The sequence below is a fragment of the Pan paniscus genome, chromosome 16 (genome assembly GCF_029289425.2).
Source record: "Pan paniscus chromosome 16, NHGRI_mPanPan1-v2.0_pri, whole genome shotgun sequence".
Classification (NCBI taxonomy): Eukaryota; Metazoa; Chordata; class Mammalia; order Primates; family Hominidae; genus Pan; species Pan paniscus.
This window is the reverse complement of record NC_073265.2, coordinates 24,728,824-24,755,174: the sequence shown is the minus strand read 5'-3', so window position 1 is coordinate 24,755,174 and position 26,351 is coordinate 24,728,824. Positions and strand designations below refer to the sequence as shown.

The 26,351-nt window shown below is 34.1% G+C and overlaps 1 protein-coding gene across 7 annotated transcripts in view; it reads left to right on the top strand.

The window, feature by feature from the left end:
- DPH6 (diphthamine biosynthesis 6) overlaps nt 1-26,351 on the top strand; it is a 385,926-nt gene that overhangs the window by 13,002 nt on the left and 346,573 nt on the right. Inside the window, exon 4 of one of the 7 annotated variants that reach the window (XM_008969819.5) lies at nt 11,134-14,423. The exons of the other annotated variants lie outside the window; for them this stretch is intronic. Coding sequence (XP_008968067.3) covers nt 11,134-11,319 — 186 coding nt within the window. The 3' untranslated portion in view covers nt 11,320-14,423. Of the gene's footprint in view, nt 1-11,133; nt 14,424-26,351 lie in introns of those variants that run through there. 7 annotated transcript variants of the gene reach the window in all.

Genomic DNA, 26,351 nt, shown 5'->3' with positions numbered 1-26,351 from the left:
AGCTTAAAGGGGAATCTTAATTGATCTGACGTGTAACATATTCATGAGTCAGTTGTGGTTGGGAGAAGATGACTTTGATTTGGTAGGCCTAGATTGTGTGTCACCCTAAACTAAGAGATGGAATCATGACTACTGGGAATATGTTTACTAGGAGTAAAGGAAGGGTGAATCTCCAAATATAAATCAGGCTGTTGCTGGTAGAAGGGTGAACTGTGGCAGTGGGGACAAAGAGTAACACGTTTTCTAAAAATGTGTGGGTTTCAACTTGGAAACCATCCTAGATGATTCTTTTTTTTTTTTTCGAGACCGAGTGTCGCTCTTGTCACCCAGGCTGGAGCGCAATGGCACGATCTCAGCTCACTGCAACCTCCGCCTCCTAGGTTCAAGCAATTCTCCTGCTTCAGCCTCCTGAGTAGCTGGGATTACAGTTGCCCGCAATCACACCTGGCTAATTTTTTTTGTCTTTTTAGTAGAGACGGGGTTTTGCCATGTTGACCAGGCTGTTCTCAAACTCCTGACTTCAGGTGATCTGCCTGCCTCGGCCTCCCAAAGTGCTGAGACTACAAGTGTGAGCCACCGTGCCCAGCCAATTCTTCTTTTTTAATCTCTTCTCTCTTCTCTCCCTCCCTTCTTCCCTTTTTTCCTTCCTCCTCCTCTTTAAAAAACAGTTGGACATTGGGGCTAAAGCAGTGAGCTTATAGTTAAGGACCTGTATATTCAGTTGCTCATGATATTTCCACCTTAATATTCCACTGGCATGGTAAACTAAACAAATTCAAAACTTGTTTGTTATCTTCCTACACAAACTTGTTCCATATTCTGTATTTCCTTAATTAAAAGCATCATCATTTACCTCATGATCTAAGTCAAAACCTAGGCCCTACTGTGAGACTTCCATTTTTTCTCAGTCCCTTTCTCCACTCCATCCCCCTCAACCATCACCATTATAGCTCCAGCACCTATTGATAATGCTGGTATGACTTCTAAAATCTGACCACTTGACTTCATTCTCACCACTACTGGTTTTTCATCTGTACTATGCGAGAGCCTCCTAATCAACTTGCCTTCAGTATTGCCCTATGCTCCATCCACCTCGTCTACCAAGTTGTTGGCAGCTGATCTGTATAAATGCTTAAATGACCCATGATTAAGATATAGTCCAAACACATTAGGCTAACACAGAAGGCTCTTTAAGAAGAGGGCCTGGCAGTCCTACTAGTCTGATCCTGCTATTCCCACACAAGCACCTCTGGGATCAAGTTATAATGAACTAATTAGTTTCTAGGAGATTGCTTTTCGTGTCTGAGTCTTTGGCTGTGCTTTTCTTTATGCTTATCTCTTTGTCCTCCTGAAGAACCCCTTCTCACCTCATATTCTTTTGTGAAACCTGCCCTAATTTACCTTCCTCCTTTCTGTTCCATGGCAGCTTGTCTATAACTCTACTGTGGGTCTCATTGCATTATTAGGCTTGTTTTTGTGGCTGTCGCTTTTGCTAGATTGTGAGACCTCAAAAACATGATAGTGCTGTTCATTTTTGTATCTGTCCTAGCACAGTTCCTGACATATGGAGGCTCTTAAAAGAATATTGAATATTAAAAGAATAAGTTTAGTAAAAAAATGTATCAAATTATTCCAACTTAGGCTGGGCACAGTGGCTCCTGCCTTGTAATATCAGCACTTTAGGAGGCCGAGGCGGGCAGACCACTTTCAGGAGTTCAAGACCAGCCTGGCCAACATATTGAAACCTCGTCTGTACTAAAATACAAAAATTAGCTGGGCGTGGTGGTGCGTGCCTGTAATCCCAGCTATTCAGGAGGCTGAGGCGAGAGAATTGTTTGAACTTGGGAGGCAGAGGTTGCAGTGAGCTGAGATCACACCACTATACTCCACAGCCTGGGCGACAGAGTGAGACTCTGCCTCAAAAAAAATTTTTTTAATGTAATTATCTAATACAGGGGAGCCATGTTACTATGATATGTGATATAAAACCATTGGCAAATTCATTTTGTCTTTTGTTTTCCTATTTAGAAGCTTAAATGGAATGGGCATCATAGTGGAAGTTTTCAAAATAAGGCATCCTATCAGTGTAACCACTAACTGTACCAAGAATAGTTTCCTTCTGCACACTACTTTATGAAAATGCTGAGCAGAAACTCTTTCTAATTAGTTTTAGTATATGCATCTTAGAAAACCTGATTATGGTGGAAAATTACTTTGTGAATCTCTTTTCACTTCACTTCATGAGGGGAAAACCTGAGATTGTTGGGTGGCTCTGAGGCAAATCTGAAGGGTTTGGAATGGGAGAAACATATAAGATGGACTTAAGATTTTCAGGGAGGACGCAGACATAGCATTAGTTAAACAGGCACACAGCCCTGTACAAATTGCTCCTGGCTCCTCAGAACTGCACAGCTTGCCTCAAGCCCTTTCAGTTCCCAGGATTTTGGATATTAAACCTGGTCCCTTGGCATAAGAAATGCTTTTCTAGTATTGACTCTGGACTCTAAACAGGAAGAATTGGCATTGGAACAGACCAGTGTCATTTTCACTCCCAGGTGCAGCTTTATTGAGACTGTGCCACATCTGGTCCTTTCAGATGATAAAGTCAAGCGTGCATGAGGAAGTACATGAAGGAAGATCTGTCTGGAAATAAAATGTTGTACCATATTTGTCAATTACTATAGTTCCTAAACTTATCACAGGTTCAAAGCCTTCATCTATAAATTCCCCCTAAAGCCTAGAAAATGTGACTCCCTCATTTTGGCAAAATCATCATTCTGTCTCTTCAACCTTGAACTTTTCTCCACTTGGTATCAGTGATTGTGTGTATATATTGCACATGCACATGTATACCCTTTGTATTTATCTTTTCCCAGAGTCAGTGCCTCTCTATAAATTTATCAACTGACTTATTTTTATATCCTATATTCCTTTCTTCTACAAACTATGGATTTCTTCCTATCTTATCATCTACTCTATATATCTTACATTGTGTTGAGTATTTTTGACTTTTCTTTCAAATATCTTTCTTTATATTTTCAATCTCTAGTGTCTGTATCCTGTTGACTGGTTGGGTTTTTTTGTTTGTTTGTTCTTGTTTTGTTTTTCCTATGCTACCATTTATTTTTAAAGAAACCTTTTGTAGATGTCTCCTTCTGGAGTTGTGTTGTCTGGGATGCTAGGTGTAGGTCTCTGTCCTATAGTCTTCTACTTCATTTCTAGGCCTGTAGTTTATCTTGTCTTTGCCATATTCTTATTAAATGACTGAGAATACATTATCCAGATTGATAAGCATAAATTGCTTTATTTCTTTATTGTTGTATATTTTTGAAGCACATGACTTTATTTGTGGTCACACAATAATAGATCCTGAACTGATTTTTTTATAACAACTTTACCTTTTAAATTGGGAACATCTTCAGTCAGCATATTTGTCGTGCCTAAATCATTAAATCGTCAAAAAAAATGATATTATTGATAAATACTTAGTTTTTTTTATTATTTTTTATTTTTGGTTAGAAATGGTTTAATAGGAGCTTGTTCTGTGATGTGCTGATGTGGGAAAATATTGAGTGAATAAAGAGGAGTTGAATAAATGTCTTAGTTGACCTTGACATTCCTGTTGATTTTAATGTATGCTACTACTATTTTTCTTAATCCTCTTATTCTTTCATTTGTCAAACATTAATTCAATGCTTATAATGTACCAGTATTGGAAAGTAAAAACATGTATGAGACATAGTGTTTGCCCTCACAGACCCTGAAAGGATAAGACACTTATACAGAGAAATTAATACAAGGTACATTTGCCATTAGAGCATGCAATTAAAGGGTTATGGGAGTTCAGAGGGTGAAAAAATCCCATTTGGGGGATCAGAAGGGCGTTATGGGCAAGTTACATTTGATATCTGATAGGGTTTGGCTCTGTGTCCCCACCCATATCTCATGTCAAGTTGTGATTCCCAGTGTTGGAGTAGGGGCCTGGTGAGAGGTGATCAGATCATGGGGTGGGCTTCCCCCTTGCTGTTCTCATGATAGAGTTCTCCTGAGATCTTGTTGTTTGAAAGTGTTTAGCACCTCACTCTTCACTCTCTCCTGCTGGCCATGTGAAGATGTGCTTGCTTTTCTTTCGACTTCTGCCATGATTGTAAGTTTCCCGAGGCCTCCCTAGAGGCAGAAGCCTGTACAGCCTGCAAACCTGAGCTGATTAAACCTCTTTTCTTTAAAAACTACCCAGCCTCAGGTAGCAGTGCGAGAACAGACTAATACAATATCCTTGAAGATTATTTGGATTTTGACAGATGACAGACATTGGAGGATGGCTAAGAGAATGTTAAAAATTACTGGAAGTTCTTAGCTAAAGTCTTGTAAGCAGGAAATTATGAAATGTATTAGGGAAATACAGTGGTTCAATTTGATTTAGGGTTTAAAGTTTGAGGAGTGGTGGAAAATAAGTCTGTAAAGGTTGATTAATACCAAAAAAGAGAGTGTCTTAAATTTTAGGTCAAGGATTGTTCAGATGGTGGAAAGCCCCTGAGGTGGTATTTTCTAAACTCAATTTAATGAGTGACAACTATTTTTATAAAAAATGCAAGAGCCTAGAATATAATAGATAATATCAATGTGCATTGTAATAGGTTAATTATTGTTTTGTGTAACGTAATAGATAGGTACAGGCACATATGTGTATGCTAGGCTATTACATTGTATATTTCTTACTGTTCAACAAATTCTTGTGGTCATCAGGGTGAACTACTAATATAATACAAGAAATGGATTAGAGGTAGGCAACTCTGTAGGTGAGTTCAAATTAAAAACTAAGATACTAGGTATCTGAAAGGTTTTGAGAGCCTGAACATGGGGAATGCCAAGGGGAAAGGTGAAAAGGGGACATTCTAGAGAGATTGATTGGACTTGATGATGGTATTTAAATAAATAGTGACAAAAAGTCTATATAAGGTACCTTGTAAACTGACAATTCCACAGCTAATTTATATAGTTTTACTGAGCGATATTGGTAATCAAAATGAATTATGATAGCTATGTATTATAAATATTATGATCCTATATTTTATAGCATCCTGTCATTGTCATCTCTTTAATCTGGTAAAAGATTGAATAGAAGATGCTTCATATCAATATGGGTTCATTTAATTAGAATCAGTTCTTAATACATTTTGGTCTTGGTTGTATCAACTGAAATAGTTTATCCTTATTTCTTAAAAGCACCTAGTGTGGATTCACAGAAGTAAGCAAAACTATGATATTAGTATCTTTTCAAATAATTTATATAGATGAAATTCAAATTATTGCATTATTTTTGATATGCGATTACACATTTGCCGGTAAATCAAGCAAAATATAGTCTTAATAGATTCTATAGCCTTTTGGGCATCATAACAGATTGAACCTGGCTTTAGACCTATAAATTAATTGACCCCTTAAAGTTTACTTCTGGTCTTTCTCCAGTCTCTCATCCCCTATAATTTATCCTTTAAACTCCTGTGAGAGAGAAATCTTTCTAAAGTGTAGATTTAATCACATTTCTCTTTCCATCAGACATTCATTGCTTAGCATCGTTCTGCTAGGTGCACTGCAATATGACTTCAGTTTATTTTTTGTCTTTTCTCAGATTCTCCTACATGTAAGCTACGTGCCATCTAAACTAGACTATTGTCGGAACTCATTCTTCCCCATACGGTCCATGCCTTTCCTGAATAGTGCTGCGTTTTAGTCAGAAATAACTTCTCCTTTCCAACTCCTTCTTTTGCATGATATCTCTTTCCTGATGTCCTCCTCAGTTCACCCCACTGAATATAATATCTTCCTTCCTTAAACCCTCATGTCACATTTTAACACTCTTGTAGTACTTAGTCTAGTTTAATACACAAAGCTAAGATTTTAAGAAAATCTATCTTGTGGGTTTTGTTTTGTTTAAAGATTATAAGTAACTTGAGGAATAGGGATTATATTTCATTATTTTTATTTCCTATGAGACTCCATACAGCTCCTAGACTATAATAGGCATTGTGTTAAAGTCTACTCCTCTGGAATTCAGTTGCTCCATCTATAAAATGTGGGTATCTCTTTCTTCTTTTCTTATTTATCTGTTTTGAAAACAAATGAGAATATATTTGAGAGCCTGTCATCCTCATTTTAGCCTCAGGTCTTCTCCTTCATTCTCTAGCTTCCAGAATAATCTAGTAAAGTCATTTTTTTTCATTGCATACAGCATTCCATTAGTATATTAATATTAAGTGGTAGCTACAAGTGGGCATTGAGATGAGTGTAATTTTCTTGACTTTATTAGTAAGTTAATGCAGAGAAGAAAACAAATGATAAACGTTCAATTGTGAAAGAGGTTTTAGTGGGGGTAAATTTATATTATAGATTGGATTGAATTGATCCTTCTACATTTGGTGCCTATAATTTTGGGCCATCCTTAGCCTGTTTTAGACTTCTTCAGTCAGATAATTCAGCCTTCCAAGAGACATGTAGAATTAATGCTTTCTAGTTTCCTATGTGAGTTAACTGAGGCATGGGCCATTTCGAAAGGAGATAAAGAGAGTTAACCTAAAGATATCAGTGGTTCTAATAGGTGATTTTTTTCCATTAACATTTATTTTGGCATGTTCTTTTAGAATTTAACTCCATGCTTGTCTTTAAAATCTAAGCAGTATATTTTGTATGAACTCATTTGTAGAAAGCCTCAAGCAAGGACTTAAGTGTGAAAGTTAGGTGAACCAAGTTTAGAAAATTCAGACTTTTTGGAGTATATGAATTAAAAGATTTAAAAAACAGTTCTTTCTTCAGAGGCAGTAGAATGGGGCCATCATTTGTGCTCCTGTATGTAAAAGCAATTAACTCTCAACACCAGCAGAATTATGCCATACTTATATGTATACAGTGCTGAGCCATGTGGTCACTTTGTGTACTCGTACACAGTGGGTGCTCGATGAGCAATTGTTAAACTTACCAAAATTAAGCCTATCTAACTTGGACAAAATTATGCTAATATTGATCCCCATAGATATCTTTCAAAAGACATTGACAATCAGAAAAGGCAGAAACTATCAGACATTTATTTGTCTTTCTTGTGCAGAATTTGCTGATTCTTCTGTGCTCCCTACTATGAGATTGGTTTTGGAGCCATTGAAATGCCCCATGGTCTATTTTAAGACCAGTTCTCTTACGGATTCTTTCCTAGGTAGTAATTTTGCAGGGAGGTGGGAAGGGAGGGAGAACAATGATCATTTGATAAATAACCCATGATCTGCCCTTTGAGCCTTTCATGATTTATCTCTTTAAAACATTTTTATTGGCCTGATAGCCATTTTTTGTGACATCTTTAACCCTTATCCAAGTTCTTCTGATTTTCAGTGGTCATATATCCTGGACGTGATTACAGAAAGCATTATAATAAGGATCAGACTAGTAGATTTCATCTAGGATAATGCACTACTTTAAGATAGGATTTATTAATCTGGAAGGGAGAGGTATTCTTAAACTCTGAAATTTTATGCAAATGTTTTGTAGGTGTAAATTTTTCTGGGAGAGGAAAAATATTTTTTGAGATAGGGTCTTATTCTGTCACCCAGGCTGGGGTGCAGTGGAGCTATCGTGGCTCACTGCACCCTTGAACTCCCAGGCTCAGTTCATCTTCCTGCCTCAGCGTCCTGCATATCTGGGACTACAGGTGCATGCAACCATGGCCGGCTAATTTTTGTATTTTTTTGTAGAGGTGAGGTTTCACCATGTTGCCCAGGGTGGCCAAATTTTTGTCATAGTCTTACTATGTTCTTTTCAAAAGTTTAACAGCTACTATTTTAACCATCACTTTCAGAAAGCCTTGTAGCCTGGGAGTATTCATGAATACTTAATAATTAGTTGTCCCCTGAGCTTGTAACACATGCTATGCTATGTGCTATGAGATCAGATGGGTCTTCTGGGGCTTCCAAAGAGTGAAGAGTCACATGAGGTAGATCCTGAGAGCAGACGAGTATGCTGTGCATTTCTCAAGGAAGACATTAAGATCTAAAAGAGAAGGGAGTATAAAGCATCTTAAATTTCAGGTAAGAAGTGATGGGGGCCAGGGATGGGACAATAGGCTTGAGGACATGGCTTGTTCTAAATAGCCTTTGGATTTTATGTTGAAGGAGAGAAGAATAGGGATGTAATCAAGGCATTGCTCTTGATTTCCTCAAGTGTAGCTTTTGTTTTTAAAAATTTCTATTGCATTATTTACTTTTGTGGGTACTTATTATGACTTGTTTTATGTAATTATTTGCATTTGTAATATATTCTCCCTGTTAGTTTATAACCTCATGAGGGTAGGAACTGAATGTTTTTCAAATTTGAATACTCTTCAGTGCTCATCATGGTGCCCTGTCCATAAGAAGTATTCAAATTTTTTTGTTGTGTATTTCCTCCAGAGATGATGTGAAGGATTTTTATATCAAATAGTCAACTTTATGGCAATCCAAGGGAGAAATTTCTCTCAGGACTTAGTATTTGTAATAGTTTAGCCTTAACATAACTATTTGATAGTTTTTATTGCATGAACGCTGTAAATCATGCAACTTAAAGTTTCCTCTTTATATTGATTGCTGGAAAACCCAGAGCCATGTGATTTTCTTTCAGTTTTCTGTGACTTATTGTAATTATAATTGCAATTTATGTAGCACTATCTTCTAGATAACTGCTATAAGCTCTATACACATATATTCTAATTTTATCCTTACATCAACCCTTTGCAGATAAGTAAACTGAGATACAGAGAGGTTAAGTAACTCATCCAAGGTTACACAGCTAAAAAGTGGTAGAACATGTACTTTTAATCACTATGTTCTGCTGCCTCCCAGAATTGCATTTGTGTTAATTCATGCAGATATTACTATATTACAGTACATATATAGTGCATACATAAACCAATAAGGTATGTGTAAATTGACAATGAGGCGGAGGGGAAGGCATATGGTTTGATAAGGGGTTAGGGTTATTAAGTCAGGGATCAAAGTGATCTGTCTGTGTCTGATCTTGTTTCAGAGCTCTCAGAATAATTTTAAATAATTACTACTCAAAGTGTGGTCTAGGGATTAGCCTGGTGCTAGTCCATGAAGTGTTTTGTTCAAGACAAGATATATAGAGAAATTGAAAATAAGCATTTAGAAACTTTTATAGTAATATGAAAGAGTAATTTTGTTTCTTTTGAATCTAATAATAAAAATTTGACCTTGTATTTTTTATCTTTTAAAAATTTTAATCTTTTAATTCATTTTGTTGTATTTTACAAGTTTCTATCTTTGAAGGGTTGGAAATGTAAAAAAAAAAGTGGTTTATAACACAGTTTGAGAAGCACTGTTTTAGGTAATAGCTTTGCAAGTTTTTAAACTGGTTTGTTTGAAAAAGAAAAAAAAAACACGATCTGTGGTTTGAAATTGCATTTTAATCTAAGCCTGTTTCTGAAGATGTATTAGGAATTAGTAATTTGGGTATTGGCCACTTTCATGGTTCTGTGAGAAGAGGCCCTAAATTGAATTGATTTGGATGGGTGGAGGGGGACATTTTTCATTTTTGTCTTACACTTAGTGCTTTTCTCAAAAGTGACACATTTTAATTAAATTCTTGATTCAGGATAATAGCATGAGGAACTTGTCTGTCATCCATAGTTACAGTCTCCTTTCTTGACTTATCATAGTAGCTAATAAAGCAATTCCAATTTTAGTATGCTTATAATTGTTCCTTGGAATAACAGAACAGTAAAAAGAACAACAGAACATTGCTGATGATACCAGCTTAGTATCATAAGTTTTTCCATTTATGGAAAGCAAAGGTAGCTTCAGAGATATATTTGCAATCCCAGTTCAGTTTTTAATTTTTCTTTTTCTTTTTGGATAAGTTGGGAAGTCTCGTTCTATAATATAATGTTATAAAATAGGTTCATGTAAAGCTACCAACCTTAATAGGATCTTTTAATGTCCATACAGTTAACATCTCTTCTTTAAAATAATCTCTTATTGGTGGGATTAGTATTCAATGGGGAATTCCTCACTAATTTTTGGATATTATCATAAAAAGCATGTCTCCAAATAGAGATATGGGCTAAGGATATGAACAGGCATTTCACAGAGAAGTACATTCAAATGACCAAAAAAAAAAAAAAAAAAAAAAAGAATGTGTAACTTCACTAACTCAAAAATGCAGCTACACTTTGACAGAAATAAGAAATAATAATGGTTTTGAAGAAACAGATACCCTTATGTACTGCTAGCAGCCCTGTAAATTGGTTCAATATTTCTGGACGGTAATTTGGCAAAACTCATCAAACACAAAAAAATACACTCCTGTAATAAGCAATTCCACTTTGGGGAATTTATAACTAAGGAAATAATTTAAAATATACTTGAAAATTTAGAAATCATTGGCAATGTAAATTATGACATATCTATACAGTGGGATGATGTATAGCATTAAAAATGAACTTGCAGAAATACATCTGTATATATTTTTAAGAGAAGGAAACAGATTAGGGAATGCTCTGTATGGTATAATAACATTTTTCTACAATGCATTTGTGTAAGTACATGCATAGAAAAATTATCTGTAGGATATATTTTAAGTCTGTGGGCAGAATTAAGAGTATAATTTTTGCACATTTAATTTTTCGGTGTTTTTCTCTAATGAGGATATATTGCTTTTGAAGCTTCCTTGTTGAAGATTTGGCATCTACTTAAAAATGCACTGAATGGTATTGGGGGAAAGGAAATCTTTCCTATTGATTATCAAATCAACAGGATGTCAGCCATTCCCCAGGTCCTTTTTGAAGGTTCATGAGGAGCCTGTTTTTCTTTCAGGGTTGGTTCTTGAAAGCTTGTATGTGAGAGATTTTATTATTTTATTTTATTTTACTTAATTTTTTTGCTGTGACAAATGTCTATTGTTTTCTAAACAAGAAAGCCAGTGTCCCAGTTAGGTACATTGAGTTATTTTCATTCACTTGCAGTCCTGTTGTATTAATACTGAATAAGCAGAGACAGCCTGACTGGTGGTGAAAGATGGTAATCCAGCCTCAGGGCTTTTTCTGGTCAATCCTAAACCTCTGATTGCCACGTTTTCCTAATTTCCCATTTCCAGGGCATCACTAGAATGACCTTGCTTGCTGAATATGATGCTCTGAATCTCCAAGATTTTCACATGCATTTGGAAGTGGGCAGCCAGGCAATTGTTTACAGGACTCCAAATGAACTGTGCACTCACAGCAAGTTTGATAAACACACATTTCCTCCTTTTATCAGTGAGATTGCAAAATGTGAAGTATGAGTTTCCAGTTTTACTCATTCCCCTCAACCCTTTTCCTGTTTAAAAACTTAGACATACTAATTGGATGCTGATCTGTCCCTGTTTTTCATTCTGCTTGCTGGTAGTTGACGGCTTAGTTCAGTACTTACCTAGGCAAGATTTGGCAAACCTTCAAAAATAAACTTTCCATGTATTCAACTTAAAGGAGATTCATCCCAAGGAATGTAATGTGAACACTAATTAACATTAATGACTGCTAATCACTTTGCTTTTTATACTCCTTTAGGAGCACTGCTATTATCCAATGTAGTTAAGTAAAATGCTTGTATATGAATCAACAATGTTGCATCCTTTTAGCAGCTATTGCTCACAATCAAGCTTTGCATAAATTAAAGTTGACTAAAATTGATTTTAATATGCTGCTCTTCTTCAATAGTAAACTAAAATATCTAGTTAAATATCCTGCATATTAAAAATACATTACCTGATTTTTTTTGTAGTCATCCTGTGGTAGATGAAAAGCAATATTGCAAATACATTTTCTCACAGTTCATGACACTTTCTCTTAGATTTCTTCAAAATTGAACACAACTCTTCATAGTCCTATCAGCACTTTGATTCTGTTGTAAGCATTAATTTTGTTAGATCAATGAAAAGCAATCAGCCTATGTTTAATTTTTCTGAATTTGTTCATTTACTTCCTAGAGGATCTTACAGATTCTTTAAAAGATATAGTCTATTTATATAAAGTTGGTTCATAGGATTGTACATTCAACATTCATTAAAAAGGGTTGTTTATTATGTTTAGTGAATTACAGGACCATTATAAAAGCTTTCTGTTTATTTACATGCATTCAATGTACCTGTGACTAGAACTGCCTTGCCTTAGGAGGAAACTAAGCAAAACCCATAAATTAATAATTTAAGGGAGCAATACTCAAGTAGCATTTCAGTTAAAAAGTAAAGCCTCAGAGTCAGTACTAGCCACTTTAACAATGCTTTACTTTTTGACTTTTATTGGCTGAAAATAACTTGTTAAACTGGAGCTTTTGTAATAAAATGAAATCTACATACCATCTAAAGCCCCTTCCCCTCCTTTTGATTTATGAGTAGGTTGACATATTACTGGAGAATTTGTAACACTTTCACAGTTCTGCACTTTGATTTCAGAGAAGGTGCTAATCTCTCTGGAATTTTGAGAGTGACAAAATGAGTTGTATACTGTTTTTCCAGGGAATTTGGGTTCCTTTATTAGAGGCCTTAGTTTTATTATGGTACCTGTATTAATGTGGATTTATCCAATATGTGATATGGTGGTGTGATTAGATATACATTAATGGAGGATTTTTTTTCATTGTACATATTCTACTTGGTTTAATCATGATATTATAATTCTCACAGCTAATGTCCATGTTTCTACAGAGGTTCAGCAATTCAGGATATTATTTTCAAATTACCGAAATGAGATAATTTAACTCCCTTTTACTTTTGCATTATTTTTAGTGGAAAAAAATTAAATGGTAGTATTATAAGAAGCTTTATGCTGTGTATACTAGTCTTATTGTATATATGTACTGAAAGTACCTTTGACACTCTACTTAATTGGATTTAATTTCAAAGAATTGTAACAGGAATGATGTGAGAGAATAGAAAATATATGGAACTTAATTAAGTGCTGTCCATATGTAAAGGTAAGATTCATGACTATTGTTTGATGTAACTTATTTATTTTACATCCTGATACTGTTGTATAATAGCACAAAATGCATGTCTATGAGGAAAAACTTGCTTTTTCTATTTTGCTTTGAGTTTTTATGTGTAATAAAATTATGCTTAAAATAGGCGAGGATTTCAGTTTTGATTCTTCTTCTTTTGTTTTTTGTTTTTTTTTTTTTGTAGCATGCTTACTTTCACGTGAGAGTGATTGATCTGTAGCTGTCATTTTATCCAAGAAGGGACAAATGGAATTGGCCTTTTAGACAAAAGTATGCAAACAGACTGCATTCTTTCTGTTGATAGAATTATGGAAGGATTGCATGAGGTGCCACATTCAGTTTCCTATTGATTGTAAAGAGGATTCTGCAGTGGGGTGCTGTTTCCAATGGATAAGGAGGTGCTATGATTAGTTACCTCTCTCATGAAAGCACTACAAAGGGAAATGCAAAATGTGTGCAGTGCAGTCTTCTCTATTTGACAGTTGTTTTTGTTAAGTTTTTTCCCCCATTGAAGTCCGGCCTATTTTAGAAAAACATACATTTTAGTTTTTTCCCCTTTATATCAGGCTTAGTAGATTTCCATGCATTTGACCCTTTAGAGAAATTACACGTTATAGACAGTTTTCTTTTTCTCAGCCTCTATTGTAAAGCTTCAAAGCTGATGCAACAGTGCCCTCTATAGTCTTTTAGTGAACATTAGACAGATGTAGATGATTTCAAATGTTCAGGTAAGAAACAGGACATTTAAATTTAATTTTTGTTCAAACAAGAGACCCCTTTTTCCTAAGTAGACATTCTTGTTTTTCACTAGTGGCTTTACTTTAAACAAAGAGAACAAAAGACCATTCTGAGTTTTCATTTAGAATTATTGGCTGCTTCTTCTTTTTATCCCTTGGTAAATCTCAAGTTTTATCAGACGTTCATCAGAGTAATTTGAGAAAGATGGAATCTTACAGGCTGTACTGTCTGTTCATGAAATATCTTTTTGAAGTTGAACTCTGATAGGAGTATTTTTTAAAAATAATTTAGTTCCTTTGTACTTGTTTTTTCTATTTAATTAGAATCTGAGTGGGCTGCCTAAAATTTGACTTCTATTTATTCCTGAATTGTGAAACCCAGTCGTTATACATGACATTATTTAAATTCAAACCAAGGGAGTTACACAATGACTAAAGTGTTTGTCATTCATTAGCATTGATTTAAATTTTAGATTTCCTTTTCTCTCTTTTTGGTTACCTTTTTGATTGTATATATTGATAGCTAAGTTTTTCATTGTAAAATGCAACTAGATGTGAAGTTATGGATAATAAAAGCAGGAATCATATTTAGATATGATTAGAAGAGAAAAATGTTATGGATTAAGTTTATTTTGCTTCTGAAAGTGTTTTAATAAAAAGATCACGGGCCCAAGTCCTGGTTTCTTCATGTATTCACTATGTAATATTGAACACGTCTTAACCCCTGCAGCTGCTTTCTCTTCTATAAAATGGGAGTAAAAACACCTTATCCTTTGATGTTTTTGTGAGGTATTAGAGATAATATATTTAAGTTGGCCAGGTCATTAGAGATGCTCAAATGGTAACTTTATTTCCAAAACCACAGTGGGAAAGTAAATGGCTTTTATCTGAGGAAGTTTTTAATATAGAATCTAGAACACATTTAATGCACTTTGGATTTTAAAAGTCCTATCTGGCAATTTCTGGATTTATGTGAATCTGAAAGTCGGGATAGCATTTCTTGGTAATGTGAACTAACATAATGAGATGTGCATTCAGTCTCAACTCCCTACACACCTCATTCCCAAACTTTTAAAATAAGCTGTCTTTGGAATCTTTATTTTAGTAGAAATTTACCCACAAACCAGTATTTAGCAATGTGTGAAAACTGATGATAAAACTCAAAAAAACAGAACAAAACAGGAGTTTAAAATTTTTCCCCTTTAGTGTATCTGAAAATACTTAGGATACTTTTTCAATTATCTGGGTTCTTAGTAATAATAGTCTAGAGCCCTTATTTGTGTTTTCTAGCTATACAGCTTTTGTTTTCTCCACCAGCTACGAAGAAGACTGGTGTGTAAAATAGATGAAAATGGAGCTTTTTTGGTTGAAATGGAGATGGGGACCTAGAGTCCCTCTCTTTCAAAGCAACAGAGTTTAAAAGCCACTTGGTCCTTACAGTTTATGTACGTGTGTGTACATACACTCCTTTTGTGTAAGGGCTTTGTCTTACTTTGGTTTGAATTCATAGTGCCTAATTCTGTACCTGGCACATAAAAGATGTTCAGTTAATGTGTGCTGAATACAGAATTCTTTGAACACCAGGCCTTCCCTTATTGATTTCAAACACCTCATGCATAAAAGTGCAACTTTATGAAGCCATCTAATAGTAAAGTAATTGTTTCTCTGTGAACCAATTAAAACAAACATACTTCTGGCATAATTCATCAATTTAATTTTTTTAAAGTAAAACATTGTTTTAATTACAAATAATTATAGGAAATGAATAAGAAGTATTCGGAATGTGTCTTCAGTATAATTAAAAGCTGTTATATACCACAATGATTGGTTTAGATTCAGACACTTCAAATGACCTGATGATAAAAAATAATCTTACACAATGAACTTTGGAATTGAATGTTCTCAATATTCAGTAAATTGTTGTTTTTCTTGTAAAGTTCTTATTTACGTTTTGTATTGCTTTTGAGTAATCTTGAACGTAATATTATAATAAACCACCTATTAGTTTTTTGTATATCACTTGGGTTAAAACTGAGAACTGTGAAAGTATCTTTTTATCACTATAAAGAAGGAACCAATGTTTTAAGCTGATAAAATGAAAAGGTACAAATTCTCAATAACCAAATATGGTAGTTCCTCTTAAAATAATGACCAGTTACAGTAAGAAATATGTTTAAAATTACATTCTGGCTTACAAGGCTGACAAGATGCTGTCTACCAAAGAAAAAAATTGAATAAGGTATTTTTTCTTTGCAATGAGAGTACCAAATTAAGAATCCACTTAATTAAAATAGTGATAAATGTAGATTACATTACCGAAGACAGTGAAATACAGCTGCTCTATCTACTGAGAGCCTGCATAATTTACCAAGACTGTACAAAGAAGCAATGGAGCAGCCACTGCAGACTGTTCAGGAAGCATCCTGTTTATTCTACATACATTTCTTTTTTTAATTAAAATGTCAATGATAATTTTATTAGCAGTCCTCCAAAAAAAATTCTTCTTTAAATTTTTCCAAGGTGGTAGAATATGAGATGAGATCATTACTGCTGCTGAATGAAACAGATTAAACCTGAAAAAAATAGCAAGCTATTATATTTTATTAATTCTGTTTTCTTTATTATGAGTTGATATTGAAGTATGTGATGATGTATGTATATTTTTTCATGTGAGTCTTGCATGAAAGAAATGTGTGGCAAAATCCTTGAATAATATACATTAAAAAAAATCTTTTGGAACCACAAGCAAAATTTGGGAGGAGTCAGTAGTAGTACTGCTTACAAATAAAGGTGTAGGTATGTATGCTCTGGAATTCTTAAAGTGAGGCAGACACCTCCTAGGAGTATATTAGAATCAGCTCCATGCTATTTCCTCTTCATCTCCATCACTGAGTTGTGATTAGGGTTACTATGTGGCATGTGAGCGAGTGAGACCAAAAAAATGATTGCCTGGAGACCAAAAAAGTGGTTGAAAATCTGTTACACTGTATGTTTTTATCCTTTAATGATGATCAATGATATATTCATAATTAAATAGAGTTTAGAAAACCAATATTGTGTTTACCAAGAAATGTTGGTGGGTTTTTTGCCTTTGAGGGATAAGTGGGGACTCTAGGGTTCGACTCCGCTTTGTTCTAGGTTCCACTGCATGGTATGATCTTAGTTTAGTTAACTTCTCTATACCTTGGCTTTCATATTTGTAAAGTAAGACTAGTAGTAGTACCTACAACATAGGGTCATTATGAGCATTTAATGGGATAATCCATGTAGAATAGATCATATAGGAAGCATCAATAAATATTAACTATTACATACTTATTTGTCACTAGAAAAACACTTTCTCTTTCATTGGGGCCATAGAGCATTGCTCATATTTAACTAACTTCATAAGATAATTGTTATCTGTCATGGTTTCTCTGTCGATCTGGTTCTTAGAGAATTTAGCTGTGCTCTTCTGTCTCTTTAGGGGTATTGTGTGGTGGAAATTCTACTACTCCTTGTTTTGTCTTTAATTGTGTTTCTTTTTAGTACTTAATGTATCAGCTGCTTTGGCAGTGATGAATATGATCTCAAAGTTTGTGCATTTCAGTATGTCTGCTTTGGGCTTTGCTTTCGCTTGATACGAGGTAAGAATTAATTAAATATTTTCCAGGGCTTAATTTTTCTAAAGGGTCTTTTGAGTGACCACCTATTGAAAACTTCTTAACTCGGAAAGTTTTGTGGGCACAAAACGGACGTATCACCAAGAATTTAAAAAGTTTGTATGAGAAAACAAGGTCTCACTTTGTTGTCCAGGCTGGAGTGCAGTGCTACAAGCATAATTCACTGCAGCCTCAAAATTCTGAGCTCAAACGATCTTCCGCCTTCAGCTTCTTGAGTAGCTGGAACTACAAGTGAGTGCCACCACAACCTGGCTAATTTTTTTTTTTTTTTCTGAGACGGAGTCTCGCTCTGTCGCCCAGGCCAGAGTGCAGTGGCACGATCTTGGCTCACTGCAAGCTCTGCCTTCCGGGTTCACGCCATTCTCCCGCCTCAGCCTCCTGCGTAGCTGGGACTACAGGCGCCCGCCACCGTGCCTGGCTAATTTTTTATATTTTTAGTAGAGACGGGGTTTCACCATGTTAGCCATGATGGTCTTGATCTCCTGACCTTGTGATCCACCCACCTCGGCCTCCCAAAGTGCTGGGATTACAGGCGTGAGCCACCGCACCCGGCCTTAATTTTTGTAAAGATGGGCATCTTGCTGTGTTACCCAGGCTGGTCACGAACCTCTGGCCTCAAGGAGTCCTCCCACCACAGCCACCCAAAGTTCTGGGATATAGGTATGACCCGCCATACCCAGCCCCTATGAACTTTTTCAGATGATTTTGTTCTATATGCTTTTTCCTTTGAGCGTCAGTAAAATGATGAATGAAAGAGAGGAAAAGAAGTCACATGCTATAATATATAACTATTATTTATAATGTTTACACATGCTGTGTAAGTTATAGAATGTTAAGATACATTAGCTTTTTTTTTTTTTTTAACCTTAGTGTGTTTCAGGCATTTTTCTAAGTGCTAAAGATGTAGCTGATTAAGGCAACGGATGTAGGTGATTAAAGCACAGTGTCTGTCTTAAAGACTTAACACTGAGTTTTAGGGCAGGAAGTTACTGCTATGTATTAGTCATAATTATTTTTGATGAATTCTTTGCTTTTCTAAAAATATTCCACATTCCCTATATTTTTCTTACTTGTTCATGACTTGGCATCTGCCCTTCTTTGTCTGGCCAGTATTACTAAGTTTCTCCAAAAAATGCTGTCTTTTTGAAGGCTCAGTATTGCTCTATCTGGGCCTGTTGGGGACTTATAATTCTTCACTTAGCTTATAATTTTGATTAATATCTTGAAATAATTTATCAGTTTATCAGTTCAGGGTTAGAATTTATAGGATTTTTTCAGAGATAAGTTTATCTCCCCTGGTCTTCCCCAATAGAGAGCAGATAATTACATATAAACATAGTTTTTTTAGTGCTTCCACCAAAGTAACGCTATATGGTATTTGCCATAGTGAAGTCGTATGATTCAGAACTAAAATTAAATCAAACTTCCAATTCAATGTATCCTGAGATCATGGATCAGAAACTATTTCCTCTTTTAAATTAATTGCTTTGGAAAGTGAGACATCCCTTCTTATTTAAGGAAGCATCATCTTATTTATCAGATATTCTTTAGGGCTATCATTGACTAGGTTCTGTCAAAGATTAGGTAACATTCTGTAAATTTTAATTTTAGGCTAATATCAAGGGACTTGTTTTCAGATGTTCTTGAGCATTTATACTTATGTAGAAATTTTGTCTTTAGCTTTAAATGGCTCCTTTATGCTATTTTGCGTAATACATCTTCTCAAACTGTTACTTGCAAATATTTTAAATAAAACAATGTTATATAATAGGTAAAACTAACTTTGTGAGGATTCTACATAGTTGTAAGATTTTATTTACATAGTTATAAGGTGCCAAATTTATATCGATGCTTTCTTCTTTATGGTTAATTGAGAATTACTGAGTCCCTACTATGTATGAAAATCACAGCTATTAGCTGGATTCCTGGTTTTATATAACAAATTTAGTGTGACTATAAAGTTTCCAACCCTTTACTCCATGTTGTTATTGACTTAGAATCAATTGATCAGTCAAGCAGTCTGAAATGGAAATGATTATGAAGCATTAGCAACCAAGAAAAAGACTTTTATGAAAATTTAAGGGAAAAATGTAAGTTATAAGTTACTTATTAACATAATAGCTAAAATATTGCTTTATAAAAAGATTTTTAGCTTGTCAATTATATATATATTCGAGTGTTATAATGTTCATTATCTGGACATCTTAAAGATATGCTTTAATTATGTTTGGGAAGAGAAAATAGTCTCTGTATCTGTCAACTTTGTAGAAAACAAAGTTAGTATCTATAAAGTTTGTTTTGTTATGATTTGATAAAGTAACCAGTTTCTTTCCTTATAGTTAAGATTTGGAATAAGCCTCCTAAGACTAAGTGGTGTTGTAATTTATTTTCTTAAATTATTTACCGCAGTTATTTGATACTTTTGCATAGTAAAAATAACATTGGCATTAGATGATATCCTTTTTGCTTTCTAGTTACTATAATAGAGCTGACTTCTCTACATTATTTTATTTTAATTTTTGATGTTCATCTGTCTTCTACCTCTTAGAGAGTTGGCTCTTTCTTCTGGAACTGGGTTTTTAGTACTCCTCTTATAGGTGCACATGCTTCCTTTATTCAGTGGAATTGTATCTTTGTAACCTTACAGGGTACTCACCCATGTTCTTCCTGCCTTGTTTTTTATAGTCTAAATTCTTTGTTAATTTTCTTTGATACTTAGAAAAATTATGTTTTAAATTTAAAAAATACACGAAAGTATAAAAATATGAAGATGTTGCTCAAAATTCAACCATTTCAAGTTAACATTTTGATGTATTTTTATACATGCACATATATTTAACACACACATAGATGCACACACCTGTGTGTGGTATTGCTGTACTTTGTACATTGCTTTTTTTAAACTTAAAGTTATCAGAAACATTTTTCTATGCCGTGAAAATCTCTTCAGTAAGATAATTTAATGATTACTTAATATTCTATCATGTGCCTGTATAATAATTTTTTTAATGATTCTCTAATTTTGTAAATTAGGTAGAACCTAATTTTAACTGTAAATAATAGCACTTTGATGTGATCCATAAATTATTGTCTACATTTTAAAAAGTTAATTCCTTAGGATGCATTTCCAGATGCAGAATTAATGGATCAAAGTATATGATTATTTTTAAGGCCATTGAAACATATTGGCTAGTTGATTTCTATAAATAATACACCTGCTTCTGAATTCATTATTTATATTTTAAAATTCAAAGTCTTTTTTTAATGTATCTGAAACCTTGACTTGGAATTGTTTTTATAATTCCTGGCATTTCGTGAACTCAAGGTGGGAATAGCATTCTGCCCATCTTTTGACTGCATATTCTTCTTGGAACAAAACCAAAGAAATGTATGTTAGGGCAATTCAGTCATGTAATACAAGGCATAAGGTGACTTTTTCCCCTTATTGTGAGAAGTCAGTTTCCAGGGATTTAAGGGGGCTAAAGTAGATCGATGACCAGTGGCCTCGTGTGCTAGATTTTAGTATACTTTATACTAAAAATGTGCCATGTGGATGAACACAGATATAGGTATAGACATTCATAGATGTTATTTTTTAAACAGTTACAGATGTAATGCTAATTTTAACTTGTTTTTTCTACTAGGTTCTGTTTTCCAACTAGCCACACTCTTCTGCTCCTGGATATTAACTGACTTATTTTCTATTGGCATCATTAAGTTTGGCAACATTTAAAAATGATTTCTGATTTTCTGTGAGTAAATCAATGGTGGTAGAATATTGGCTTAGTAAAAGTAGTTTAATCATTTTGGGCATATTTTTTATATGAAACATGTAAGATTTTAGGTATATTTCACTTTATGAAAATTATTACTGCAGGTTTAAACCACTACTTTATCCCATTAATATCCCATAGAAAATACTTTATGTTCACTAAATATCCCATAGAAAATACTTTATGCTTCCCCTTTTTTTATGAACTTTTATTATTAATGTTGACAATTTCTATTATGGCATTAAAAACAAAACAAAACTATAGTGCTACTATTTTAAACCTAGTTACTGGATTAAATATTATAATAGCTCATTTGTAAGAATAAAATAATGTTTTGTGGTAATTATTACTAAATCATTATTTAGACTTTGCAAAATAATATATCACCATCTTGGAATTATGATACCTTTCTCTTTTGGTCATTTTAGTTTCTTAGACCTAATTCTCTCTATTTTTGTTTGTACTTTTGATGCAGTTAGGGAATATTTCCTTCTGTGACACTTTTTTTTTTAAATGATAATCTCTTGGTAGTTTCTTGTCAGTGATATGAAAACGCTGCTATTACACCGACTTGAGCATGGGGATAAGTAGGAGTGTGTGCAAGTGTTGTTGAGAGGAGTATCGCTGCTCTTTTCCAAGCTGCTGGGTTACTTTGTTTCTTCTACTTTTCAGCTATAAACACATGTACATATTCACACTATGTACAGTTTCATGGTTCCATTCTCCCCCTATTCTTTTTCCTCTCATTCGCATTCTACTTTTTTCCTCTCCTTTTTCTCTTTCATCTCACATGTGTGTATGCATGCACATACACACGTAAATGAATTTTCAGGTGTTAAAAACAAAGATTGCAGACAGAGATCTAGATCCAATTTAAACGCTTAAGTTAAATTTTCTCTCTTTTTCCCTCCTTCATTAGATTATGGTCATCTGTAATATTTATGTCTTTTTATGAGCACTGGTTGTTCTGTCCCTTCACTGTTTTATGTCTCTTGGTGAAAAATAAGCTGTGAAACCAGATAAACTCTTAGATTAGAAAGTCTTAAACTTGAATATGCAAACAGATCATTTGGGGATCTTATTAAAAATTCAGGTTCTGATATAGTTGGTCTGGATGGAGCCTGAGATTTTTCTAACAAGTACACAGGTGATGCTGAGGCTGCTGGTCTGAGGTTGCATTTTGAGTAGTCAGGTTTTAGACTCTGGTTTCTTGCAAAAGAGTATCATTTATTTAGAACAGGAATATTTGGGATTCAAAGTCAGTTTCTTCATACATTAGCTCTGAGTCCAGTATCCACAAGGATGGGACATATATTTTCTTTTAAAACCTAATTTGTCATGTTTCCTCACTTTTCTTTGATTTAGGCAATTTTAAGGCATAAGAGTTTAAAAGATTTGTGAGTTTGGGATCTTCTGTGATGGTCTCACATATAGCTTCCCTAATTTAGTTTGCTACTTAGTGTAGACTAATGATGACATGTATCAGGGTTTTTGGTGATTTAATTTTATGGTATATTATCTCCAAATGATGGTTGAAAAAATTTTCTGCTGGGAATTTTGGAGTTCAAGGTGAAGGGTGGGGAGTTGGGAGCAGGGATGGAGTACCCAGGATAAATCTGAGAAACAGGTTACTGCATCGAAATGCTTTTATCCTTCCTCATCCCTATGGTTACCACTAGAAGAATCACGAACAACTGAATTGAAATGAATTACTTATTGAATGTAGGAAAATTACCTGATACATATGCAGGAGTTGTTCCAGTTATGCTTTTAAATAAGATGTCTTTTACGTCTTTTAAATAAAGAAATCCATAATTTCCTATACAAAAATGGACAGAGCTTCCAGCAATAAAGATGTATGTCAGAACCTGCATAGTGATTAGAAGGTGGGCTGGTTTCAGAAAGGAGATGATACGACAAAGTTCTGCAGGCTGGCCCATTATTTGTAATACAGTAGTCAAATGTGACCATCATCAAAACACCTGTTTTTTGTTTTTGTTTTTAGAGTCAGGATTTCCTTCTGTTACCTAGGCTGTAGTGTGGTGGCACCATCACAGTTCACTGCAGCCTCAACCTACTGAGCTCAGATCCTCCCACCACAGCATCCTGAGTAGCTGGTACTACAGGAACACGTAACCACTCCTAGCTAATTTTTTAATTTTTTGTAGAGACAGGGTCGTGCTATGTTGCTCAGGCTGGTCTCAAACTTGTGGCCTCAAGCAGTCCTCCTGCCTTGGCATCCCAAAGTGCTGGGACAATAGGGATGAGCCTCCATGCCCAGCTACCTGAATCTTTAACGCTGGTAGTTGTAAAGTTTCTTGGTTTACAACATTGTTGAGGAAAAATGATTAAATTACCTAATGTGGCTGGTTCCTGAGGTAGCAAAAGAAGTCACATACTCCAAAGAAAGATAAGTGAGAAGGCTTTCCCCTTGCTTAAGCACTATGCTTGAAAATTAATTGTATTTTAATTTAGGACAAAAAAATATTAAGCATAGATTTTGTTTTTTCAAACCTTTTCAAACAGTATTTTAAATCTAGGTACAACATTTAAGTTATATTTCCAATCTTATTTGTCTGTGTACTTTCAATAAATACAGATTGCCCTTTCTTTAGTCAGCCTACATTTAAAAAGCTTATGTTTTGCCATAATACAGTAGAATTATTTGTGATAATGTTACAAGTCTCTAAACTGCATGAACATTATCCTGCTGTTTTATTGTTTTATAATGTAAAAGTAAATGCAAGCATTAAGAAATGTGCAGTGCTGTCAGGCTCCTTCAGGATTTAAGAAAATTGCTCTAACTATTGAAGAACTGAAAATAATCTTTCAGGTCGCAAAGAGCAGTAGTTATAATATTGCCGAGCATTTTGCTTTCTTTTTTCTCTAACCATAGTGGTGATTTGAGTCAATGCTGAAGAAATTTAGGTTTTATTTTATTTCAACAAACTGCTCTTGCCTTGTAAGAATTACATATAAAACAGGATGGTTAAAAATGGGAAGAAAATAGAGGACTCATTCTTAACTCTTCCTAAGCCTAAATCATAAATCTGTTTCTTGTAATAGTAAAAATTGTATAGCACAGCTTTTTTATCTGACTTGTGAATTTGATATAATAGGCACAAATACTATGTGTTAATCACAAAACTGTGAAATTACATTGTGTAGCAAGCTCTTCATAAAAATGAAACAAACATACAAACAAAATCTGAAAGCCAAAGCCTTCCCTAAAAGTTCTCACATGGGGTTTTGAATTTTTAAAATGAAAGGAAGTAGATATTCCTTATGGTTTTTAGCCTTTTGTCCTATATGTTTAAAAATATTTCCATTTAAATGCAGATTTTGATTTTCCATCTGGGACTAGGTAGAAGCCATTCTGTTACACTACTAAAAGAATAATCTACTTTAACACAATATTTCTCCCTAAAGGGATGGTCTTTTCTAGTCATAAGGTATTATTTTTCTCAGAATGATATTAACATTCATGATTTAGCGATTTTATCTTGATTTGAAAGATGTTTTGTTCGGCAGTAAAAGGGATTTGGAGAATGTCATGTGTATCCTATTGCTAAAAAATAGCCTTACCTTGCTCAAGATTAGGTATTAGTAATTTTTAAAGTGTTTTGGGGTAGGCATATGATTTGTATTTTTATGATATAAAAAAACTTTAAGCCCAGTGAAATGGAAATTGCCAGAGTCATTAAACATCAGGTTGTACAAATATGGTTTTTTGAATAGATGGAGTAGCATGTTTGAGAATTTCTGAACATGTTGTAACATGTTTTGCATTCATTTTCTTTATGCCTCGTAAAGAAGCCTTTTGGATATATAAGAAAATCGTTAGAGCAACTAGTTACTGCATTCAGGTGCATAGATGTGTTTATTATGCCTCTGCATCAAAATTTATTAAAACTTTAAGATAAAAAGGGATTACATTAATTAAATGGAATGTCTCAGGCAGAAGAAGGAAGGCTCTGAAGGCCTTTTTACTATTTGTTGGGCAAAGTCTTGGCGCGCAGAATGTAGCTATCCAAGGCTTAAAGCATATTGGGACCTGATGTGAGATGCCAGCACCATGCCCCTAGGCACGCTGTCATTCAGCCGGCAGATTAATTAACCAGGGGCTGCACAGTCCTCCTGCCGAGCCTCTTACTTTCAGTCAGCGCATTCTTGAGGCAGAAAATACGAGGGTTTAAAAGCCTGGAACATTCAAAAAAGTTTTTTCTCTTAACAAAATCAGAGTGTATACTGACAATTTTCTAGGAATAGTCTTGCTCACACACATAACCTATGTCTATACATATACATGTATATGTATATATAGGTGTATATATATGGGTTATATATATGTTTGTATGAATATATGTATATAATTTTTATCTTTGCATAAGTGAGTGATTTTAACAGATTAAAGAGTTGAAAACCCAACCAGAGTATGACAGTCTAACCTCCAGAGAGAATTTTTCTAGTATCATTGTGCATTCTTTAATATTTCTAATTAATGATTTGCTAAATCACACTGGATAGCGAGTTCTTAATTATGATTTAATAGTAGCAAATTAATTTAGGCAGTTCAGAATTGTACTGTATTAACAGATACATGTTTTAATTTAGTTCTTTTTACTTTGAAATTTTAATGAAAAATTGTTTTGTTTATGGGGTAAAATTTTAATGTTAATTTTTATTTCACTGTTATTGGAAATATTCACATACACTGTTAAAATTCAAACCTGCACTTATAAATATATGAGGTTTCAACAGTCAACTAGAAAAGATACATTTATATATCTGACTAATCACAACTGTGCTCATTCAAATTTTCATTAAAATTACTGTTTATTTTCAGCAAGGACATTTCTATTCATACATACATAGAAATTATTGTGAGAAATAAAATTTTTATATTATAGTATTTTGCTTAAAAAATACTTTTAACATATCTTGTATATTCATCTTTAGAATGAAGGCATTAAATTTGTGTGTTTTCTCTTTTCAGTTTAGCTTGTTTTATTATATTTGACATCATTAATAGCTTATAGATCAAATATTAGTGTCTGATTATTTTCTAAATATAGATATTACTGTCTGATTATTTTCTAAATATAGATCAAAGTCTATGTTCATAAGAAAGTATTTTGTTTGTACTTTAAAATTAAGAAAAACAAG